The sequence below is a fragment of the Kryptolebias marmoratus genome, linkage group LG13 (assembly GCF_001649575.2).
Source record: "Kryptolebias marmoratus isolate JLee-2015 linkage group LG13, ASM164957v2, whole genome shotgun sequence".
NCBI lineage: Eukaryota > Metazoa > Chordata > Actinopteri > Cyprinodontiformes > Rivulidae > Kryptolebias > Kryptolebias marmoratus.
In genome coordinates, this window is record NC_051442.1 from 1,711,882 (window position 1) to 1,737,415 (window position 25,534).

General features: G+C 36.0%; 1 protein-coding gene across 1 annotated transcript; it reads right to left on the reverse strand.

The window, feature by feature from the left end:
- Window positions 1–6: 6 nt before the first annotated feature.
- On the reverse strand, window positions 7–7,116 carry LOC119617576 (mucin-2-like). Its single transcript, XM_037978915.1, has 8 exons — window positions 7,019–7,116; window positions 6,741–6,908; window positions 6,524–6,640; window positions 5,564–5,818; window positions 2,943–3,044; window positions 2,665–2,832; window positions 2,445–2,561; window positions 7–1,979 (listed from the first exon to the last, which is right to left on the reverse strand). The coding sequence occupies exons 1-8, from the start codon at window positions 7,101–7,103 to the stop codon at window positions 262–264; spliced, it is 2,730 nt and encodes a 909-aa protein (XP_037834843.1). The 5' UTR covers window positions 7,104–7,116; the 3' UTR covers window positions 7–261.
- Window positions 7,117–25,534: the final 18,418 nt, after the last annotated feature.

Genomic DNA, 25,534 nt, shown 5'->3' on the forward strand with positions numbered 1-25,534 from the left:
ACAAGGAAACACACCTTTGCACGCCTTTTCATGCTTGTCAACATGTACTTATGTAGAACATAAGACCTGAATATTATTGAGTCAACACTTGGATGAATATTGTTAGCTGCTATGAAAGGCAGGAGATCGATTGTTTGCTTCTCTCTGTCTCTCTGAAGTGTTTTTTTATGATAAAAATGTAAATGACAGTACATTGAGTATATACTACAAAGATTTGTAGGTAGGAAATTTAGAAAATTTGAATGTAAGGAAAAACAGAAACTAATGAGTTAACACTTTTATAACTACTTGAAAACTCTTTTGACTGTTACCTGTTGTTGCAGGTGTGGTTTCCAGTCCCTCAGTTGTGCTTTTTGGTGCCGCAGTTGTGGTTGTTTGTGTTTCAGTGGTGGTGGCTGGTGCAGCAGTTGTGGAGGTTGGTACCACAGTTGAGGTTGTTTGTGCCGCAGATATGGTTTCTGATGCCACAGTTGTGGTTGATTTCTCCCCAGTTGTGGTTAGTGGTGCTTCAGTTGTGGTGGTTGATGATGCAGTTTTGGTTGTTTGTTGCCCAGATGTGGTTGTTTGTGCTTCAGTTGTGGTGGTTGGCACTGCTGTTGTTCTTTCTGATACCACCGTTGTGGTGGTTGTTGCTGCAGTTTTGGTGATTGGTACCACAGTTGAGGTTGTTTTTTCCCCAGTTGTGGTCTTTGGTGCTTCAGTTGTGGTGTTTGGCACTGCTGTTGTTCTTTTTGATACCACCGTTGTGGTGGTTGTTGCTGCAGTTTTGGTGATTGGTACCACAGTTGAGGTTGTTTGAGTCGCAGTTGTGGTGGTTGGTGATGCAATTGCAGTTGCTGGTGCCACAGTTGTTGTTGTTGGTGCTGCAGATGTGGTTTTTGTTGCCATAGTTTTGGTTGTTTGTTGCCTAGCTGTGGTTGTTTTTGCTTCAGTTGTGGTGGCTGGTGCTGCCGTTGTGGTTTCTGATGCCACAGTTGGGATTGTTTGTTCCCCAGTTATGATCTGTGGTGCTTCTGCTATGGTCTGTGTTGCTACAGTTGTGGTGGTACTTGCTGCAGGTTTGGTGATTGGTACCACAGTTGTGGTTGTTTGTTCCCCTGTTGTGGTTCCTGGTACAACAGTTGAGGTTGTTGGTGCTGCAGATGTGGTTTTTGTTGCCATAGTTTTGGTTGTTTGTTGCCCAGCTGTTGATGTATGTGCTTCAGTTGTGGTGGTTGTTGCTGCAGTTGTGGTGACTGGTACCACTGTTGAGGTTGTTTGTGCTGCAGTTGGGGTTTCTGATGCCACAGTTGCAGTTGTTGGTTCCACAGTTGTGGTTCTTGGTACAACAGCTGAGATTTTTGGTGCCGCAGTTGTTGTTTCTGATTTTACAGTTGTTGTTTTTTCTTCCCCAGTTGTGATTGTTGGTGACTCAGTTGGGGTTGTTGGTGACATTGTTGTTGCTAAAGGTGAAGTTGTGTTTGTTAGTGTACCATTTTTATTCGTAGAAGGCCTAGTTGGTGTTGGCAACTTGGTTGTGGTTGTTGATACCACAGACGTTGCTGTTGATGCCTCTGTTGTTTGCAAAGGTGCAGTTATGGTTGTCGGTGCTGCAGTTGTGGTTTCTGATGCCACAGTGGTGGTTGGTTTCTCCCCAGTAGTGGTTTTTTGTTCTCCAGTTGTGGTTGTTGGTGATGCAGTTGTGGTAGTTGGTATTGCAGTTGCTGTTGGGATTACAGTGCTGGTTGCTGGTATTGCAGTAGTTGGAGCTGCTAGTGTTGAATTTGCTGCATCTTTAGCTGTGGTTGGTTGCTGGGTTGTGTCTCTTGGAGAAGGGGTTGGTGTTTCATGATTACACTCAGTGGTTTCACAACAACTTGGACCACTGGTGATAGAACCAATTTTTTCCATAAATGGTAGACTTTGTTGTCCGCTGGCCGCCACACATGTATTTGGAGTTGCACAGCCTTGTATCTGATATGTTCTGGATCCTTTTCTCACTGTTGGTCACGAAGCATTGACATAAATAAAACCATTATTTACCTCACAAACAAATAAACAAACAAAAAGGAACAATCTACATTTTCAGTATTTCTGAAAAAAAAAAACAAAAAAAAAACGTTTGGTTCCTAAATATTCTTTATTTAATAAAATCTTTAAATTAGAATATTTTATTGTAGTCAAACCTTTGTTCAAAAACTGTTTCATGAATTGGAATAACCCTCTAGACATATTCCCTATCACCACATAAGAGCACATTAAATCCATACTTGCATTTTAGATTACAAAATGAAATTTTTCTTAATATCCAAAAATTTAGGAAGCATTAGTTTTGTCACATATGAACCATCTTATGATTCAGGTATCAGTGTGGAATAAATTTTATGATTTTTCAGACCTTCCCTGGTTGATCATTGTTTAAAATAGGTATGAGATTTGTTAAACTAATCAACAAGAATACTCACCAGTAGCTGCAAAACAGTTGCTCTCCTCTCCTGAACATGTTACTATAGAGTTACATGAAGAAGTGTCGGGGTCACAAACAAAACACCGTCTGCTGTTGGAGGGCTGAGGAGTGGGGACTACAAAACAAACAAAATATAAGTAGTTATCTCATAATTTAATGTACCGGTAAATAAAGAATAATATTTGCGTCTTGTTTTAAATTGATGAGAAAAAGCTTACATGGTAGAGTATGAGAGTTGCACTTGTCAGAGTTGCAGCAATGGGCTGAGGCAAATGCCCTTGAGAAACCCAAGTTAACTGAAAATGTGTGATTGCCTTTTCTTGGACACAGAGAGGCTGGTGCACAGTTCTTGTAGATTTGGTTTGTTGTAGTTCCAGACGATGTATCTGCAGAGTCAATGTGCAGTTTGTTAAATCTGATTAAAATCACACTGATTCTCACATGAAATGTGTTGTATTTCATTTTAAAATATTGCTTGTCACAGGGAGAGGAATACCTTGAATTGAAGCTGTTATGCACATAGTTTCTGGGCCACATTTCTTTGGTGTTGTACTTGTACACTGCTGATCTGTGCAGGTCATACACTCCAGGGCACCAGCTGCAAACCACAAGAACATTTTCAGTATTTTTAAACCTACGCAAAATTTATTTTATATCAAGAAACTTTTTTTTTTACAACAAACTATGTTTCACCAGATAACCAATCACAATTGACCTTTAATGCTCATTGAATAAATACCTGCTATCACCGAATTGTTTTAATTTATGGAGGTTTTTTTCCACTTTTGATAATTTAATATTTTCTTTCTGTGACTTCCCCAAAAATAGGCTTAACTGTTTGTCCTAGAATATTCCCAGATGTGTGTTTGAAAAATGTCATCCTAAAAAAATCATCACCTTCACAGGTTTTGGTTTAACCGTTTAAAAATGATACCACGCCTCCTGTTCTGACCTAGTTTTTATAGGGCAGATTTGACCTATTTTCCTGTGTGTACTCAGAGTTTTACGATGTTACTGATTAAACAATTATCATGTTGTAGCAACTTGCCTTTTGGTTATGCATCTTTACTACAAGTAAACACACCTTTGCACACCTTTTCATGTTCGTCAGCATGTAGTTATTTAGAACCGAAGACCTAAGTTTTAATGAGTCAACACTTGGTTGATTCTAGTTAGCTGCTATGAAAGGCAGGAGGTTATGTAATTGCTATTCTCTCTCTTTTTGTTTCTCTCTGTCTTTGTATGTGTGTGTTTGTGTTTGTTTTTCTCTTACAAAATATCTCATGAACCACTGGACAGATTTTTATAAAAGTGATAATTGGATGGATCTTCAACTAAATAACTTTTAGAGTCAGTACAGTTTAAGATGCCTCCTAATGGTAAGCCATTTCAGAAAACACAAAAATAACTATAACTCAGCCACAACTAAACTTTACACATTTTGAGCTAAAGTTTTCCATGGTAGTAGTTGAGAGATATCCTAAACACACATTGTTAGCACTAACACATTCTGCAAGATCTCACAATATTGTACACATTCACACACATTTTTTGGAGGATTTAACCAACATTTCTATAATTCTGTCATTTTTTGACATAGAAAATTTAACTTTGTTAAAAACTTTAAACAAAGGAAGTGAGCATTATGCATGCTTTCATGAAATGCAAATATTTTTAAATACTCTTTTTATTTATTTTCCTGCACAAACCTTGTTAAAAAATGTATGCTGCCTTGAACAAAATACATAAAATAGTTATAATGTTGGCAATCATAAAGTTTACTCATATAACTTGCTACATTTTTTACAAAGTTTCTGAGAGGTTAAATTTTTTTTTAAACACAAGTTAATTTTTCTCATAGAATTATTTAGGTGCTAAATTTGTAAAATGTCTTTGACATTTTGCAGTATTAAATTGAGGAAATAACCTACTGAATAGTTTTGGAATATTGAACAGTTCCTGATCAATATTGAATAAAGTTCACATATTCACCAATTCCTAAAAATGACACATCATGATACAATTACTGTGAAACTTAATTTAAGTGTTTAAAAAATGTCAACGTCATTGGATTATTGTCTTCACAGGTCTTGCTTAACCGTTCAAAAGCGATACCACGCCTCCTGTTCTGACCTACAGGTTTTATAGGGCAGATTTGACCTAATTTACTGTGTGTACTCACAGTTTTACGATATTACTTATTAAACAATTATCCTGTTGTAGCAACTTTCCTGTTAGTTGTGCATCATTACTACAAGTAAACACACCTTTTCATGTTCGTCAGCATGTAGTTATGTATAACAGAAGAACTAAATATTAATGAGTCAACACTTGGTTGATTCTAGTTAGCTGCTATGCAAGGCAGGAGGTTATTTAATTGCTATTCTCTCTCTTTTTCTTTCTCCGTGTCTTTGTGTGTGTGTGTGTGTGTGTGTGTGTGTGTTTGTGTGTGTTTGTTTTTCTCCTAGGAAAATATTTCATGAACCATTAGATTGATTTTAATGAAAGTCATAATTGGATGGATCTTCGGCTAATGAACATTTGGAGTCAGTTCCTGATTAATATTGATCGAAATTCGCATATTCACATTTTTGGCTTTTCTTTCTTCAAAAGGTTGCTTCTTAAAAGTGACACGTCATGATGCAATTACTGTGAAACTAAATTCCCGATAAACAACAACCATTTAAAATCACTGCAGCAAAAATGATTTTTTTTGGCAATAATAAGACACATTAACATAAAATGTTTTTTAAAACATCTTCAACTTGAAAAGTTTTTTCTGTATTTAACTGACATTTTTTTAGCAGTTGGGAGTGAAGGCAGGGATAAGGAGATCCACACCTAAAAAAAGATGTATGAAGTATGGTGTACCTTAACAGAACCTAAAACAGTAAATTTAAACCATCATACAGCAGTTCAAATGTGAAAGTCCAGTTGCATTCAGAAGAAAAATGAAATATGAAACAATGACAGTTTATTAAATATGCTATGGCTGTTTCATTAAATTTGTAAGGAGAAAATTCTGAAATTTTGAGTTTAAAGTTTTGAAAATGAGGAAAACCAGAAATTTTACTTAATTACTAGTTATGTATCTAGTTCAAAATGTTTTGCTGTTACCTGTTGTTGCAGGTGTGGTTGTTGGTGCTGTGGTTGCAGTAGTTGGTGCAGCAGTTATGGTTGTTGTTGGTGCGGTTGTGACTCCTGGGGGAGGATTTTCTGGTGAATTACATTTATTGGTCTTGCAACAGCTCGGTCCATTGGAGATAGAACCAACATCTTCCATAAACGGTAGTCTCCCAAGGCTCTTAGTAGCTGCACATGTATTTGGAGTCATGCAGCCCTGTACCGGGAATGTTGTGGACCCAGTTTTTACTGTGAATGAAAAGGAAAGTCTCAATATTGTTGCTTTTTCACAAGACAGGGGAAAAACTGCTGCAGCCGAGGAGACAATGCCTCCGACCTGAAAGCAGCAGCTGAGACTCAGCATGCAAAAGATGAAGAGGATCAGAAATAATTCTCCATGCTTTAAAAATAAGCCTCTCTTTATAAATATGTTTCATTTCTATTAAAGCAGTCTCATCAATCTTTCAACTTTTTTTTGTTTGTAAGAACAACAAATAACACTAAAGAACATACGTAAAACCTTAAAAATTAAAGAGGGTGGACATTTTTTTTCTCTGACTATACAAAGAAAATATGCCGCTAAATTATACACACCTCAAAGTGTTCCACCTAAGTCATTATAATAAGGTTCATCAAAGTCTGATAACGAATTTCTAACATCTCCAGTTACTTCATAACTAAACACTTAAAAAAGCAACAGAGTGATCAGTATCTTTACCACTTTTACAGATTAGAAACTTTTTTTTCCAATATGATAACAAATTTTAGATGAAATATGTCATATTCAAACTAGCTTATATTATATATATATATAAAGTGTTATGGGCTAAAAATATTTGCTTGGATACTTGTAGATGTTTCAGGCATTAATGAATAAAAGTCTCTAAAATAAATGTCGGTAGTAAACCAGTCTTACAGAAAAAAATTGTTAAACTATTTAACATGAATATTCACCGGATGCTGTGAAGCAGTTGGTCTCCTCTCCTGAACATTGCACTATAAAGTCACATTTGGAGGAGGATGGGTCACAAACGAAACATTGCCGATGGTTACAGGGCTGAGGTCTTGGGTCTACGACACAAAAAAACAAACAAACAAGGAGATGTTTTCAACATAACATAAAATGGCAGAAAATATTCATCCTGTTTTATATCTATTTCATGAAACTTACATGGTAGAGTTTCCGAGTTGCAGTCATCAGAGTTGCAGCACTGAGCAGATGCAATTGCACTTGAGAAACCCAAGTTGACTGAAAATGTTTGATTGCCCGTGTTTGGACACAGAGAGGATGGTGCGCAGGCCTTGTATATTTGTCGCTGAATTTTCCAAGCTGACTGAGCTGCAAAGTCAAAGTAGAGTTGGTTAATGTCACTGAAAAACACATGGCACTTCTAAGCACAGAAACTGCCTTTTACTGTACAGAAATTGATTACATGAGGAGAAAAATACCTCGAATAGAAGCCGATATGCACATCATCTGCTCGCCACATGTCATCGATACTGTGCTTGAACATTGTTTATTTGTGCAGGTCATACACTTAAGGGCTCCAGCTAAAATAATAATAATAATAAAAGAAATTATGCAGTGAATGTAACATTTCTTGGCAGAAAATTCAGAAATTCTATATGGAACTCAAGACACAAAAAGACAAATAATTTTGCAGTACTTTTTTCATTAATTAGTATATTTTAACAATAAACAAAAACTTTCCAAATGAAAATTCCTTACCTGAGCTGGAGAGCACCCAGATGAGCGTTAGAGAAAATATCAATCTCATTATTACAGCTCAACCGCTAGAAAATGATACTACACCTCCTAATCTGCTCAAGCATTTTATACTACAGAAATGACCTCATTTTTTGGGTGTGCACCCTTTTTTATGATGCGACTGATCCAACGATTATCGTCTTAATATTTTGTCTTTTAAGTAAGCATCGTGACAACAAATAAACACACCTTCACACACCTTCACACACACCTTTGTTTGTCAGCATGTAGACATCTAGAACAGTACACCCTTTCATAAAACAAGAAACATTTTTTGGATTTTATTTCAAATGTTTCATTATTGTTGTGTTCCCTCGGTCATACAAATCTCCATTGGAATTTTTTGCTTCTTTGGTGTTACCTTTAAATAAAATAAATATGAATAAAATATGAAATATACTTAAATGATGCAATAATTTGAAAACACCCTAACCTTTTCTGAGAATTGTCTGATAATCACATTTCAAAACAATTTTATTATTAGGTTTTTTAAAACAACTTTAGAGGTTTTGGGAATAAAATAGGGAAAAAGTGGTCCACCACTAAAAGACTAGAGATGATCATGAAATATTTAACAAAAAAAATATTAACTGGATAAATTTAAAGCAAAATTGCATATCTTTGATCATTTTTTGTTCTTTGTTTGTTTTAAAAATATGTAAAAGTGTAAAAATAAAAACAAAAAAGGATTAGTGTTGTGGATGCAGCTGCTCAGCCATCGAAACCCATTCCATGAAGCTCTTTATACTCAAAAAATCCACACATTAAATAAGATAACATGAAGGCAGTGTATTGGATTTGTAGCGTTTCATGACGTTGTGGTATTGCCTCCCCCACTTTAGAGCCTGAGTTAAATTGAAAGTATTGGGAGAGCACGCAAAAAGGTATTACGAGGGAACAAAACATTACAAGGGCATACAATAATATATACTTTTCTAACATATTCCTTATGGGACACCTCCTTTTGGAGTTTTTTCAGGCATGTCCCACAGGGAAGGGACCTTGGGGCAGACCAAGAACTCGCTGGAGGAATTATGTATCCTCTCTGGCCCAGAAGGAGCTGCAGAGTGTCCCTGGGAAAAGGCATGTCTGGGTTTCTCTCCTGGACCTGTTGCTTCTGCGACCCGACCACAGATAAGCAGTAGAAGATGAATGGATGGATGGATGCCTTACAGGGCTGTCATGAAGATAAAAAACATTTTTTTTAGACAAGAGATAGTTGTCATAATAGTTCTACTGTTACAGTCCGAGAGATATTGTTGGGAAAAAAGGTATCAAATAGACAATGGTACAATTTGTTTCAACATGTCCTTTGGTTGCCTGGAATGTTGACAGACAGGTTAACTGTTCTTCTGTTGTTAAACTGTGTGGTTTATTGCTGCTACATCATCAGGTGTGGCTGATGTTTCACCTTAAATAAAATAACTTCCAACTTTAAAAAAAAAGTTAAAATTTACATATGTAAATATTAACATTAGATATTATATATCTAATGATAAATATGTTTCTTTTATGCATTAAAAGGCTGTAGATTCTTCAGAACAATCATTTTGACTTGCAGTTTTCACTAAAAGAGGGGAAAACAACTGATAGGGTTTGTAGTAGGGTGAATTTAAATATCCTATAATACCTTTTTACCATACATTGTATTTCTCATTTTTACTGAAGAGTGAAAACAATGTGAGAAAGAAAAGAAATGAACAAGTGAGCTGGAAAAGTAGGTCCATTTACTCAGTTTTGCTTACCAAAATTTATATTACACAAGTACACTTTTTAATTTCCTTTTAAAGTTAAACTGAGTGCAGAGAACTTATTTATAAGGAACAGCAAACAATCTGATGCAGAACCTCGACCTACCTCGATCGAATGGCTGCACGGGTTGCACTAATTTTTTCTTGAATAGTAATTGAGGATACAATTCTGTGTATTTAAAAATATATTTCTGCTTGTAGTGTTTAAGTTTCAGCAATAATGAGGTCAAAACATAGAAACTCAGAACTTTTTGATCACAGTGTTCTATAAATTTGTTCCAGATCACTTTATTTAATGATCTGTAATTCTTTAATTAGTTTTTTTCTCCTGTAATGATCTCCTGTAACATTTCTGCCCAGTGACTCAGGTAAAATAACTTTTAAAGACTCGTAAAAAAAAATGACGAACTTTTCTTTAGTTAAGAGATGAGCTGGACAAATGCTCTCTGGGTGTGACAACAAAAAAATAACAACGACAAAAAGATACTGAACGAACTTGGAAGTAAAAGAAATTTAACTTTTAAAAATATATTAGTCAGTATATACAACTCCAATTCCAGAAAAGTTGTGATGTTGTGTAAAATATAAATTAAAAACCAAATGTAATGATTTACAAATCTCATAGATCTTATTCTATTGAAACTAAGGAATTATACCAGTTTTAGAAAAAGAACAGGTCATTTTGAATTTTATGGCAGCAACACATCTCTAAAAGGTTGAGACAGGTCCATGTTTCCCTCTGTGAAGTATCTCCTCTTCTTCTACCAGCAGTCATCTGGTCATCTGGACCTGAGGAGAACAGCAGTTGGAGGGAATGTTGTCTCATTCTGCTCTGATGGAGGATTTTAGCTGTTCTACAGTCCTGGATGGGAGCATTTGTTGTTCTGAAACCTGTAGACACTTTTCTGTATTGATGGTACATTTCCAAATGTGCAAGCTACCATACGCACTAATGCACCCCCACAGCATCAGGGAAGCATTCTTCAGTTTTCTTTTTAAAGTTTTTGAATTAGATTGTGTGAAATGTCTAAGAGTGAAACCTAACATTTCAAACTTTAATATTTTCTGACCAGTGCTGAGCTGTTAACCACACCTTCTGTCCTAACAGTTTTCCTTATTTAGTTTTCCTTATTTGCATATTAAATACTGTACATTACTCATGGGGTGTAGTGAATTAATTATAAATTACAATTTTAATCTAGGGTGCTGTGTGTCACAGTCACACCTTCTTTTAGGTGTGTGATGTAGCCTACTTTTTGCCTGTTTGGTGAATAAGGATGATCTTTCCAGATGAACTAGAAAAAAAGTGATGTTTCATCAGTTGCCAAAACAAGAAACTGGTCTGACAACTTGACCCTTTAATTTTTTCTAGGAAAACAATTTGCTTTGGTTCTTCTGAATGAATACATACCTGCAAAGGCATATTTTAAAATAAATTTGTGAAATGTCCACACAAGCACGCCACATAGTGATTTATACAAAGACAAGAAAAACACTTGTGACGGATTTAACAAGCAGGTGGATAAAACAGCAATGCTACAGTATGCTTGACTATGATTACAACACTAAAGATGAAGCATTAAAACAATCAGAAAAGAAAGAGGAAAAATAATTGCAACTCAACATTTATGATAAAACTTCAAACTATAAAGCAAGAATAATATATTTGAAAACCTAAATAACTGTGACCCATTACCCACAGTTGATGTTCTGTCTTCTGTTCCCGTCTGCAGGGATCACCACAGCAAGTGAACTCCCGCAAAATATTTGGCCATTGTTTTACGCTGGATGCCCTTCCTGAAGCTACATGAGCTCAAAGCTGCAGCTTCAGGATTACAAGACCACAGCCCCTGATCCAACAGTATTAAACCAGCCTGAGAAGATTAATTAAAAAAATGAAGTCTTAAGTGATAAATGATTTTATAAAATTTTTTATAAGCTTACTTTACCTTAAGACTCAACAGTGCACGTTGGCTTTTGATTTAATTTTAATTTATACACTTAAAATAAGTTACTTTATGACAGAAAAACATAAAAGCTGGCATTGATTCACTTTGACCACCATCAGAAGTGCATTCAGTTGTGTTAATTTTCACTTGGTCAATTCAAAACAACAGAAACAAAAGAGAGGGAAACAACAGGAAACGGACAGTTTCTCTAATTTACTACTAAAATAATTTTCCAACACAAAAAAGTATAACAAGAACTGAAAGTCTGTTCCTTGTTTGCACTCGGTGTTAAAGTTTTACCTGAGTCGAGCAAAGTGTGTTTCAGTTAGAGGTTAGAGAAGCTACTGATTATAAATCGCCTATCAGCTGTGAGTTTAGGTTGCTGTGGAGATGTCAAGTGTGACTCAGGCTGAAAGTCCTTAAAAAGTTGAACAGATGCAGCTGGACCTGAGAAACACAAGCTGACTGAAGATGTGAGAACATGTGCTTGAACACAAGATAGTGCAGTCTTTGTAGATTTACTGCAGAATTCAAAAAGAAGGTTAAAAACAAAAACAATTGGACTTCTTGTAGCTGAGGACGTTTTGCTTCTCATCCGAGGAGTTTTCTCAATTCAAAAAGCAAAGACTGTGGAGTTTGAGCTTTTAAAGATATGTTGTGTGAACAGGATTCACCTGCAGATTGACTTAACTCTCCTAACAATAGAGGCTCTATAGGGTCTTTGTTAGCCTGACTCACAGATGAGCCACTCTGGTCACATGAATGAAGGTGTTGATTGGACTGAAACTGTCTGGGGATCAAGCCTAATGCCTGAACAAGCCTCTATTGTTAGAAGAGTGAGGGATGACTGGATGGCTGAGAATCTACACCATTTACTGCAGAATATTCCAGATGAAAAGGCTGCAGAGTCTAAATGTTTTTTTTTTTAATGGAAGACATACAGAAAATAAACTGCCTTTTACTGTAATTGTCATGAAATGGGGATTCTTGTTAGTTCTAATAATGTTTTTTTCTGGTTGGGTTTTGGTTGTTCTTTTCTGTTGTCAGGGATGTGTATTTAAAATAATAAAAAAAAGGTTAGTGGAGTTAAGTTGGACAGTTTCAAGTCTTGTAGCTTATTCTGGTAGAAAAAGGAACAGAGTAGAAAAATGTCTTTTTTTTTCAGTTCAGTACATACTAAGGGTCGTGTCAAGGTGACAATGGACCCTGACTGTAGGCGTTGCAGCTATAATTAGGTGATATGTAGATAAATAAGCTGATAGAAGATCAAGGATGGATTTGTAAATTAAACGCCAATGCAAAAGTCTGTGTGTAGACAGTGATGGCCTGAAAGTACAAGGTGCAGTGGTGAGTGATATGTTTGCTTCCTGAATCTTAGTAAGCAGCATCCAACATTCTTAGAAAGCAATGCCTTTGCAATTCTTGGGAATAAAACCGTGATTAAGCAATCTACAACTAAGACTGTTGATCAAGAAATAATAATAGAATTCTTGCTCAACTGGATTAATTTAAAGCAAAACTAAATTTCACTAAATCAAGTGGGCTTGTTTGGACGATTCTGTGTCACTGATATATTTGTTTGCCTAAATAAATTTATGTAATTATAAAAATTTAAAAAAGGGAATGTTATGAGCAAATATGTTCACATTTATTTTCTTTGACTCCACACAAAGTGGAAATTCAGAGTTATGAATATTTCAGGAGTGAGTGCTAAATCTAAAAGCCCAGATCAAAAACATTTTTCTTTAGGCAAGAAACAGTTACTTTATTATTCTTCCTGTTATACTCCTGGGGCTATTGTTAAAAACGTATCAAACATACAAAGGTAGAAATTGCTGTTTCAACATGTCCTTTGGTTTTCTGGAATGTTGACAGACTGGTTAACTGTTCTCAGCGTTGTTCATCTGCCAGGCTAATAGTCGCAGCTGCTATGTCCCCATGAATAAAACAACTGCCAGCTTAAAAAACAGGTTTGTTCATATGTTTTAATGATGTATTACAAGTAAACACGTTTCTTTCATACGCCAAAAGGCTGTAGATCATTTAGATTTGCAACACTTATCATTTTGAATAATAATTGGGACGTTATTAATTGTACGCAAGGGAAAGGGGAGGGTTGGGTCATATCCATGCACCTAACTAAGACTTGGACACCCTAAAAGATGTGAGAACAACTGGTAAGGTGGTGGAAGGTTGGATTTAAATCTTCTATAATGCCTGTTATCATACATTGTATTTCCCATATTTCAAAATAAAAGAACCTTGTTAGGGGAGGCAGGTAGTGATGGGCAGGTGAAGCCTTATGAAGCTCTGAGGCTTTCCTAAATGTGTTGAAAAAGCTTCAAAGCTTCAGTCTGGTTAAAAACAGTGACACCTGGTGGCCAATTGAAGCCATAGCAAGCACTCGACAGAATCACTGACACTGATTCAGTCTCATGTCAGCAATAAAAGTTCAAAAAAGACTGGTTGTTTTAATCTGCAGATGTTTTTGTTCATTTATACTAATTAATGATTACATTATTATTACATGTTATAATCAATTATACGCTTGCTATTAGAAGATATTAGATACTGCAAAAAAAAGTACAATTTAGTTATTCGTTAAAAGGAATGAGATGTTTTTTTTAATGCAGACAAACTCACCTTTACTATAAAAACATTTTAGATTGAAACAAAAAATACACCTAAATTATAGAATATGAAGAGTAAAATGTTTGTTCAAGTTCATTTATAAATCTTAATTTAAATGCTCTGAGCTAATGAATCGCTTCGAAGCATTAATAATCAATGAAGCATGAAGTGAAGCAGTGATGAAGCTTCATGCGTTATAATAATTATATCTGCTTTATATTGAATTTTTACTATAAATCTAATTTATGCATGATACATGTCATTTCTATCACTTTTGCCAACAAAATGGCTGAATCTGGCCCTTTCCTTATCTGTAATAAGTAGGTGTTGTTCCCAGCATCTTCTCAGAATAAACAGAAATCAAAGCCTTTGGCTTTTCCTCTATTTGTTACCAATATAATGTTTATAGATACTTGTATTATATGTCAATTTTTTTGACAAAAGTTATAATGTGTTTCACATGTATTTATAACATATTTAATCACTCTCATTTGTTATGAAACTGCATTTTAAAAAGCCAGCAGGCGGGAATGGAGTAATGTGCCTTTGCCCGCAGGGGGCGCCAGTGAGCTCCCACCTTCTTCTGTTTTTTTTTTTTTTTGGTGTATTATTGGGCAAAAACATTAGCTAAAAGAATTAAGTTAGGTGCACTGCATCATTGGTTTATGCTTTGCACTGATTGTTGAAAATAGAACATTTTTTTTGGTTTCTTTTAAGTTTTAAATTTTCTGAAAACTGGACTTTGAATCAAAACGAGTTATTTTATTTTATTTTTTTTACACCAGGTAGGTGATTCCTGAACAGTACAGCTCACACACACGTTCAGGTAAATGTTTTCGATTAATATGAACCCTAATACGAAATAACATAGCTTTGAATTGAAAAAAGTGCTTAATTTTTGCACACTCTTGCATTGCAGACGGAGTTTTAAAATAAATGTTGCGCCACTACACAGATTTCTACGGCTCACCAGTGCATTCAAGTACAACTCGGAAATTCTGTAATTAAGAGATGCTGAAGAATCAAGGCACAAAGCATAATTCGAGTCTGCATTGAGTCATTTAAGAACAATGATATATTAATTTAAATTTTAATCAGATTTATTAAGAACAAAACGCCCGTCACTTTAGTGCTGGACACTAAAGTTAAATAAGTTCTTGCAAATTAAAAGTGTGAGGGGTCCCTGATGATGCTGTGGGGTCTCTGGAGGCAGTGGGTCCCGTAGATCTTCTCCAGAGATGGAAGAGGGCAGCCAATCAGTCTGTATGTAGATCTATATTTTGTATTTCTCAGCAACAGTTAAGAAAATGTGTCTGTTTTAGTAATTTCTCTAAACAGGATGGCCTTTATAAGACAGACAGAGAGAGAGAGAGAGAGCAGTCAGTGACACCAAACAGTGTATACGACAGCCTCCACAAAAATATTAATTAATGTGTTTAAAACAAATATCATTTTAGACTACCCCCCGCCCTAAAGTGGACCGTTCCAACTCTTTACTCTGCTGTTTCTTAAACCTCCCGTGGCTGCTAGTTTCACAGGTAGTTGAATGTCTTGACAATGTTCACCACAAGTCAAGCAGACTCAAAGTAAGTAGTTAGCGAGAATCCTAATTCTACACACGTTTCTATTTTCTTTTTGTAGAGATTTTTGAATTACATTGTGCAACATGTATAAGTGTGAGCATCTAACTAAGGTTCGAAAGGCTAAACTGCTCTTTCCCTGCAGAACATTTCTGAGATGTTAGCCCATTTTTTTTAGACTGGAGTTAAATTCCCTGTATGTGCAACTACAGTAATACAAACTTGTCAGCCTGGGTGAAACAGAATCAGTTTTCAGTTATTGAAGCTGATCAGACAAACACAGGATAAATCGTTTGAAGTCTGCTGATAACCATTGCTTTTTATAAAATATATTCTATTATATCAGTAAAATTTATTCTTCTTCTTCTTTGTCTTTCGGCTGTTCCCTTTTCAAAAGGTCTCCACAGCCAGTCCTCCTCCTCCATCTAACTCTGTCCTCTGTGTCCTCTGTCCTCACTCCAACTCCCTCCATGTCCTCTCTACCTGGAATCACATGTCTCCTCTTTGTCTCTAACATCCTTCTACCAATATACCCACTGTCCCTCCTCTGCACATGTCCAAACCATTTCAGTCTGGCCTCTCTAACTTTATCTCCCAGTAACAAAATTTCGAAAAAAGTTCAGTATTGATTTATTTGTTTCTGTCAGACTTTAAAAAAATAAATAAATAAATAAATAGGTGCCTCTTCTTTTAATGATAATGAGAAACATATCTAATATAGTTGTTATATGCTCTTGCATGTTGAAGGTAATTCTTTATTGAGTATTGTTATTTTTTTGTGAAGTTGTTCCTGAACTTTTTTCCTAACTTTTGATTACAGAGTTGGTGTTTTGTGTGAACTGGACTGAATGCAATTTATTGTAATCTTTATATATAGTGTAGATTACAGGAATTACATTAAAAGAAATTCTTTAGGGAGTAAAAAAAAAAAAAATGTTAACCTCTGGAAAATTGTGTCTGACCAGTGCTGATTTATTTTCACACCTTATCAATTACAGTGTTCCTTCCTTAGAGTTTTCCTGTTTTGCATGTTGCATATTTTTACATTAGTCATAGGGTGTAGTTAATTAATTGCCAATTACTGTGTTATTCTAGGACACTGTGTATCAGATCCACACCTTCCTCTAAGTGTGTGATGTAGCCTACTTCTTGCCTAAGTGGTGACAGAGGATTATTTCTTCAAATGAACTAGAAGAAAGTGATGTTTCATTGTTTTTTATTTCGGTTTAGAATAACCACAGTAATACCCCTTACCTAATTCAGGAGCTCACTACAAAATAAGAAACTTTGAACGACGTGATATTTTAATTATTTTCAGAAAAAATATTTTAGGTTTTATTTTTGTTCCTAAATGAGTACATAACTACAAAGGAATATTTTTAAAGAAATTTGTGAAATTGCCACAAAAGCATAGAGTGGTTTTTTTTGGTTTTTTTTACAAACACACAATAAATACACACTCATGACTGATTTAATAAGCTGGCTGAAGGAATGGTTACACTACACTTTGCTTGACTCCTATTACACCACTAAAAATGAAACGTAAAATGCAAAAACAATCAGGAATAAGATAAATAATAGGTAAAACTCAAAACTTTATTATTAAAATGTCAAAAAGCAAAACATGAATAAAATATTTGAAAACCTAAGTAACTGTGTCACAGTATTTATTGTGATATAAAACAAATCAGTTTGATTCAATAATATTAAACTATGATAAGAAAATGAATGAAAAAGAAAGTTTTAAGTTAAAAAATATTTCATATAAAGGTATTTCAAAGAACAAATTTAGTAAAATTTAGTAAACTTATTAAACTAAGTAAACATTGAGACTCAGTATACAACCTGAGTTCCGGAGAAGTTGGAATCTTGAGTGCTGAAGTTTTCTGTCCTTAAATATTCGGTGAATTTGGAGCTTGGCACCTTGTGCAGTTACAGAATTGACCAGCAGGTGTCAAACCTGAACCTTCTTATTGGGAGGTTTCTACCATGCCTCATTTATAGGAGCAGTGAACCATTTACACTTAATGAACATTGCATATAAAACAATCTTTACTCAAGAAGCACATTTATTTATGAAAATGAAAAGTCAACATTTGAAGTTCTCGAATAACTATTGATTCAACTATAATCGATATACTATTATAAACACAAGTAAAAAAAATACAGGTTTAGGCAAAGAAATTAAAGATGTTTTGCTTTAATGGACAATTTCATGAAACGTTTCAATAAAAAGTTAATTGATTAGCAAATTATAATATCATTTTAAGCTTATAGAGAACCCCCACTGTTTTATGGAGGACATGTTTCAAGAACCTCAGAGCTGCCCTAAAGGCCAGGCTTCAGATGAGGCTTGAAACCAAGGGGTTCAGCTGGGCAAAGCCTGATTTACCAGCACAGGAACTGGGGAGATTTTTTAATTAAAAAATGAAAAGTGTGAAGCACCAAGCTTTAAACTCATGCAGTTTGAAGCTTGGAAAGCCACACTCTCCAGTTTTGAATTAAAAATATCCCAGATGGGAAGCAAACTGCCTTCAGCAACAAAATTTAGGTAAAGAAGAGCACACTAACTCAGAAAATATTATGTTTCTTTTTGTATTACTTCTCCTTTGCAGCATTGCAGTGAGACAGCATCGCATTGTAACATGTTTGCTGCTGAGCCCAAATGAAAAACAGACAAAAAATTAGCCCCATTATGATGTTTAACTGAAATCTGATCCTGTGACACTTGTTTTATATGGGTCATGTGAAATCATTGACTGGGTGTGTTGTTAAATCTTTCATTGTCACATAATAGACACTCCCCTTCTCTTTTGTCAATAAGTCAATGGAACTTGACAAACTTCTTTTGAAACACGTCAACAAATATTTGCATATAACTGTGTACCAACCAACCACCTAAGAGGAAACATTTAGCAATCTTCTGATTTATTTGTGACTTCGTTTTGTTTAACTAATGTCATATTTAAAAAAAAAAAGAATATTTATTTTAAATTCTAGAATTCTGTTCTCTTTTCACTTCTCCTAAAAAAGACCTGTAGACATGATCGTAAAGCTGCCCCTCTTAAAACTCAAGGTTTTAAAGACTGGACTCAACAGGGGCACCTTAACAATCAAGGTGTGAAATCACAAAGTCTTACTCATTTTAAATTTTTCCATTTAGTTGTTTGCAGCCTAAAAATAACTAATTAACAAATCAACTTGTTTTTCTTGAATTTTTCTAACTTCTTTTCAGACCACTTGTCTGATGGTCAATCAGACAAGTTTAAACCAGCCACTGGACTGGATCACCTTCAGACTTTGTGTTGCCACAAGGTTAAGTTTTGATGTACTCGTGTGTTTGAAGAGGAAAAAATAAAAATGTCTGCAGCGCTCCGATGTAAAGTCCAAACAAAAATTTATTCCACAGTTTTGAGTCCTTACAAGAGCAGTAACGTTCTATGCTAACCTCTACAAAAACTACGGTTAAAAAACCGTGTGGCTCTGTCGCTCCTTTCGCAGCTCCTTCTCCCCTTTGCTATCTACCTTGTTTTTACACAGTCCCCCTCATTTGCATAATTGCCAGGTGGCCAGTTAACTATAAAACATACTAATAGTAACACTTATTCACAGTAAAACATTATGAAATTAGTTATATGCAATATAACAATTCTTCCAAAAAATCAACAAATACACTTATTAAATTTATACTTAAACAAATAAGTTTTAACAGTAACTGGATGCTTTCTACATCAACTTGGCCTCCACATTCCGGCCCCTAATTGTGACCCTATTACACAATTACCAACTTAAAACTTGTGGAGCCAAAGTACTCAAATGCCTTACAAAATAATCAACATAAAAGATAAACAAACTTATCGATATCTAAGAATGACTGCTTCATTCCGATTCCTGTAAAAGGCAAATCTTTGTTATGGGTCTGTCCATCGTGTTTGTCTTTGTTTTGATTCTCACTTGACGCACCATTCCTGTCTTGTCAGAGATGGTTTGGATTACTTTNGCTGATAACCTGGTGGATGAGCCTTGGCTCTTGAATCTCAGCTGAGCCGAGACCAAAACACCTGCAGGGTGTCACCTCTACAGGAGCCCACAACATGCTGGGAGAGAAGTTGATGTTGGGTGCAATGTGAGCTGGGTGGAGAAGGAGAGGGTGAGGGCCTGGGAGTTCAGATCCCTGCTGCCATTAGTTGATTCCAGGTACAAGGAATGTCACCTGGATGGCAAGATTGCAGTTAATTGCAGTTAATCTTATAAATTGAGACTGACTGTTTTCCCTGCCACATAAATCTTACATTTTTGTCTCTATAGCAGCTTTCAAGCCTCTGGGAGTATGGCATAATGTGAGAACCTTCCTTTGGAGACCTCAGTAACTATCAGTGAGCATGATGTTGCAATAAACCTCTTTAAATTAAAACCAAACAAGGTCTGTCTGTTAAGAGATTGTGCTGGCCAATTGAAAGGTGTCTTTACACAGCTATTCCAGTATCTTATCAATTTGAGAACAGTGCCAAAAGTATGGAAATTTTCAATAATAAGGCCAGTGCCAAATAAACAGAGCACTACTGCACCTAATGATTTTAGGCCTATTGCCTTAAGTTCCATATTATGTAAAACTATGGCACGGGTTATTGTTAGTCATCTGGCCAATTTTGTGGCCACTACTTTTGACCCACTCCAATTTGCATACAGAAGCAACAGAGGTACTGATGAAGCTGTGTTGGCTCTTTTGAATATAGTTTTGTATTGCTACCAAAACTTTAATTTTTTACTGAGGTAAGAATGACTACTCCACCATAAATCCTGATTTGAGTTTAGCACTTACATTATTAGGTTTTACATTAAAATTAAGGTTCAAGGCAAAATGTACTTGCCTATAGAGTGGCTCCTGGAAAGTGAAGCTAATTATGTCTAACTTAATTTACTTGCACTTTCTTGGTTGTTCTAGCTGTTCTCTGTTTTTGCATCTATGGGCAGACACCCGAGTGAGTAAATTGTCTGTAAATTCTAACATTTGACATATCAGATCATAATTCAAGTTAATCCAGGCAAATAAAAAATATAAAAACTTTAAAGATCAAACCAGCCACTAGGGAGCACAAGCCATAGTATCTTTCGTGATGATCTCAAGCCATAGTAAATGATGAGGTTTCTGTCAGGAAAAAGAAGCTTGCAAGGATTGTAGTCTAGTTGCAAAAAATGTTATCAGTGGTTATGCTCCACAGGTTGGAAGTGATATAGAAGAAAAAGAGAAATCCTGGAAAGATCACAGAGAAGTTATACAGAGTATTCCCAGGCAGGAGAGAGTGGTGATCAGAGCAGATCTGAATGGACTTTGGAGAAGGAAACAGAGGAGATAAGAAAGTGATAGACAGGTTTGGTGTGAAGAAAAGGAACCAGGATGGACAGATGGTGGTGGGCTTTGCCAAGAAGATGGAAATGGCTGTAGTCAACACCTATTTCCAAAAGAGGGAGGAACACAGGGTGACCTGTAAGAGTGTAGAAGAGGTAACCTAAGGGAGATTGTGGACTGTAAGGTTGTGGCAAGGGAGAGCATAGCCAGACAGCATTGGATGGTGGCGTGTAGGATGACTGCTGTGATGAAGAAGAGGAAAAGAGTAAAGGCAGATAAGCGGAACAAATGGTGGAAATGAAGAAGAATGTTGTGAGTAGTTAAGAAAGCAGCTGTTAAAGGCTCTGGGTGGTAAGAAAGAGCTTCCAGATGAATGGGCTATTACGGGAACAGTGATTAGAGAGACAGAGAAAAGATGAGTAAGGAAACCTGGAATGGTGAAGTGCAGGAAGTTATCTAGAAAAAGAGGTCAGCCAGGAGGAAATGGAACAGTAAAAGGACTGAAGGGGGAAGTGAGGAATATAGTGAGATTCAACATAGGGCAAAGAGGGAGGTAGCAAAGGCAAAAGCAGAATACATATGATAAGCTGTACAAGACCTGAACACTAAAGATGGAGAGAAGGACTTGTATCGACTGACGAGACAGAGGGATCAGGCTGTTCCAACAAGCGAGGAGAGTGATGGGAAAGCTACTTTCAAGAGCTAATGAATGAAGACAATGAAAGGGAAAGAAGATTATTCAATGACATTTTTGAGAGTGAGAAACAAATGCAAAAAAAAAGGCGAAAAGGCAAATGGAATAAAAGACTCACCACCAGTGAATAGGTTATTTTATATATAGGTTACAAATGCAGTTACACACAACACTTCAGCAGGATTCCTAAACACCAGCTAGTGATATTCAAAAAAAAAAATCTAAATAGTGCTTCAAAAATTGTTTACTAATTTGGTTGAAAACAGTGCCAAAGCCTGAATTACCAGCATAGGAACTGGCATTGTAATAGTTAAACCTACAACCTGCGGCAAGTGCTGTAAGGCAGCTCGGATGCTTCAGATCTTTCCTTGCTTCAGCTAATGAAAATAAAGATGATGAACAGGTTTCTGCAGTATTATATAACTTATTGATGCAGTAATTCAAATATTTTAATTAGATGTGTTGAAGCAAAGAAACATGTAAAACGTGCAGGACAGTGAACCCTGATGAACAGGGTTAAATACTTCTGCTGTCAGGTGACAAGTGCATTTTGGGCTGAGGTTGGAGGTGGAGTCTTTGGTGGTCCAATGCCCATTTGCTAAAACTGGCTTTTGGAGCACAGAATGTCAATTACTGTTAGGGATTAAGCTTGAGGTTGTACCACAGGTTGAGAGGTGCTAGCTAGATTAAGACTAGTTCACTTTGAGCTCTGGAAATAATTTTCTAGAGAGGGTCTCCTTCTGAGTTTCTCGGATACTACTGTTCTATTCCATGGTGTGTTTAGTAGATTTCCTAGCTGACTTGACAAAAGCCCAGTTAGGATATCTACATGTTTGTGTTCCAGAGGGTGGTGAGAGGCAAACAGAAGGCACTGATCTGTGTGTGTAGGTTTCCTGTAGACTTCAATGTTAAGGCTGTCCTCTCTTTCTCAGAAGGATTTTCTCCAAGCACAACATTCCAGTACACTTCAAACCCAGCAGGACACTCAGGCAGAGGCTGGTCCACCCTAAGGACAATACACACAAACTGAGCGGAGTGGTGTATGCAGTTCAGTGCAGTGAAGAATGTCCAGATCTCTATATCGGAGAGACCAAACAACCTCTCCACAGACGCATGGTTCAACACAGGAGAGCCACCTCTTCTGGACAGGACTCAGCTGTTCACCTACACCTCAAGGATAAGGGACATTCCTTTGAGGACCAAAATGTTCATGTTTTGGACCGGGAAGACAGATGGTTTGAGAGCGGGGTAAAGGAAGCCATCTATGTCAAAAGAGAGAAACCAACATGAAACAGAGGAGGAGGTCTCAGATTTCTTTCAAAAACATATAATGGAGCTTTAGGCCTGATAGTTTCATGCCAATCAGGACTTGCATTCATGTGACCAGAGTGGCCCATCAGTGAGTCAGATGAACAAGGACCCTAATGAGCCTCTATTGTTAGGAGAGTGAGAACAATCTGTATGTAATCCAGTTTACATCACATCTCACCTTTTAAAACTCAACTCCACACTGTCTATTTCTGAACTGAGAAAGCTCCTCGGATGAGAAGCGAAACGCCTTCAACTACAGAATAGAAGTCCAGTTGTTTTTGTTTTTTAACCTTTTTTGGGTAATCATGTAGGGTATTCTATGCAACAATTGCAACAAATTTCAGTTACCTTAGTTTTTCTTTCATAGGCAACCTGCTCTTTTAGTACAAAACTAAAAGTTTTATACTTAAACAAAAAGCCTTTACTTAGATTTGAAAAATATTAGTTTTATTTGTTAACAATCTTTGTTTACTTTACTAACAAACTGAATAATATCACCCTTGCTATACTTATTTAAAGGCTCATTTAGGCCTTGTACTGCAAGTTTAAATGAGTTTAAAATGTGCCAGTGTTGTTAAACCTAATATTTTTCTGTAATTATGCATGTTATTTCTGTATATGAAATGTTTTTCAACTATTTTGAAAATATGAGCAATTCAAGACTGTTTGTCCAGTTTGAGATTTCACTTTGTTTATATAAAAAAACATTAAATAAAAATTCAAGTTAAAATAGGTGTCATTTCTGATGTAACCTAAGAACAAAACAAATAGAATTTGGTCTGCCTAAGAATTTTTCAAAGTCTAATATTAAACTGTGAAAAAATAAAGAAAAATTCAATTTGGCAATCAGTGTAAACTACTCATTGAAACTCACACTTTAAGCTGAAGCAGTTGGTCTCATCTCCTGAACACTGAACTGCAGAGTCACAAACAGAAGTTGTGGGGTCACAAACAAAACATTCAAATCCATTAGGGGATTGAGGGCTGGGAACTGCAGGAGAAAAAAAAAAACCCCAACAAAACCACATTTTATACACATCTGAAAGAGAAGAAGTTCAGAACCCTGCTTTCTGTCTGTATAATGAATCTTTCAAAGTAGAGTTTCTGAGTTGCAGTTGTTGGTGTTGCAGCAGAAAGCAGAGGCAGTTGCACTTGAGAAACCCAAGTTGATGGAATAAGTATGACTGCCTGTGCTTGGACACAGAGATGATGGTGCACAGCCCATGTAGATTTGTTGTGCTGCTGTTCTAGATAAAATAACTGCAGAGTAAAAGTATAGGTTTATAATTTTGACAAAAAAAACCCCAACACAATATTGTTCTGCCCCCATTTCCTTGTCCTGCGCAACTCTGAGTTCTTTATTTCAGTTGTGACCAGAACAAAACTCAAAAGACATTAAATGGTCTGTTCAGATTTATTAATCAAAACAGTAAAACAACAAAGTCAGCTAATCAGACAGAGTCACTCACCACCCCGGTACTGGATCTCCACTCAACACCCCTTAAAGGTGATGTCAAGAGAGAGACTCCAAACAATCGGGGTCTATTCTAACTAACTACGCCCCCTAAGGCGTTTCCCTGTGTGTATCAGTAAAATGCTATGTGTGACCAGAACTGGTCCTATCTGGGTTTTCAGCGGGTATGCAGTGTGAGCTGCAGCGTGTGAGCGTGCAAACAACTAGAAAAACATCTTATCTCCTCCAAGGTCGTCCACCAACTCCTTTCTGGGAGTAACCATTTCATCAGGCAAAAACATTTCAAATATCATTGAAAATTGCACTCTAACATTATCAAATAACATAATGAGCATTTTTTCAGAAAATACATATTTTGCAACAGGATGATAGCTTGAATGGAAGCTGTTATACACATGGACCCTGAGTCACATGTCACTGGTGATCTGTTTGTGCAATCCTGATCTGTGCAGCTGAGACACTGCAGGGGTGGAGACGCAGTTGTTGTTTCTTGCACAGTAGCGGTAGTTGTTGATGTAGTCGTTCTGATTGGTAAACTAGTTGGTGTTGTCGGGGCAGAGGTTGTTGTTGTAAATGCAGGAGATGTAGTTGTTGCAATGCTTGTGGTGGTCGGTTATACAGTTGGGAAAGATGGCAGAACATCTGCTGGTACACGATTACACAGTCTGCGCTCACAACAGGCTGGTACTCTGATCAAAGAACCAACACTTTTCATAAACGGTAGAGATTGTAGATTTGCAGAAACTTCACATATATTTGGAGTTACACAGCCTTTTGCCGAATATTCTGTGGATCCATTCCTCACTGTAGATCAAAAGATAATATGTGAATTTAGCAGTTTTTTGTGAAAAATGCATTTTTACATTTTTTAACATATTGTTTAATCTAATCTGTTGTTTTGACTTCACAACTTAATTTCAAGATGTCACGACTTTACTTTAAATGTTTTAGTTTGAAATACACCTGTCCCCTTTTACCATTGTCATTGTTAAATTGTACTTAAATGAACTGCAGTGTTTTATAACTAGTTATTAATAATAGTTATTAATACATATTGACCTTATGATTATAATGAAATAATGTATATTTTTCCCTTGTTAAAACATTTATTTTAAACAGTTTTCAGTTGTGTTAATGAATTACTTTTAATTTTAAACCTACATATTTAGTTATTTTGGATAAAAGTCACATTTTGGAAACATGAGAAAAGAGTTGAAATATTTTGTTTTACTTCAAGTTTTCACATTTGTAAACTCTCAGAAACTGTTAAAATATTGACTCAGAGATTTTCTTTGTTATACTATTGAACAAAACTCACTTAATGCTGTGAAACACTTGCTCTCTTCTCCTGAACAGAGTATATTATTGCCACATGTAGTTGTGGGAAAGTCACAAACAAAACACCTCAAACCATTAGAGGGCTGTGGACTTGGAACTAGAAGACAAACACACACACA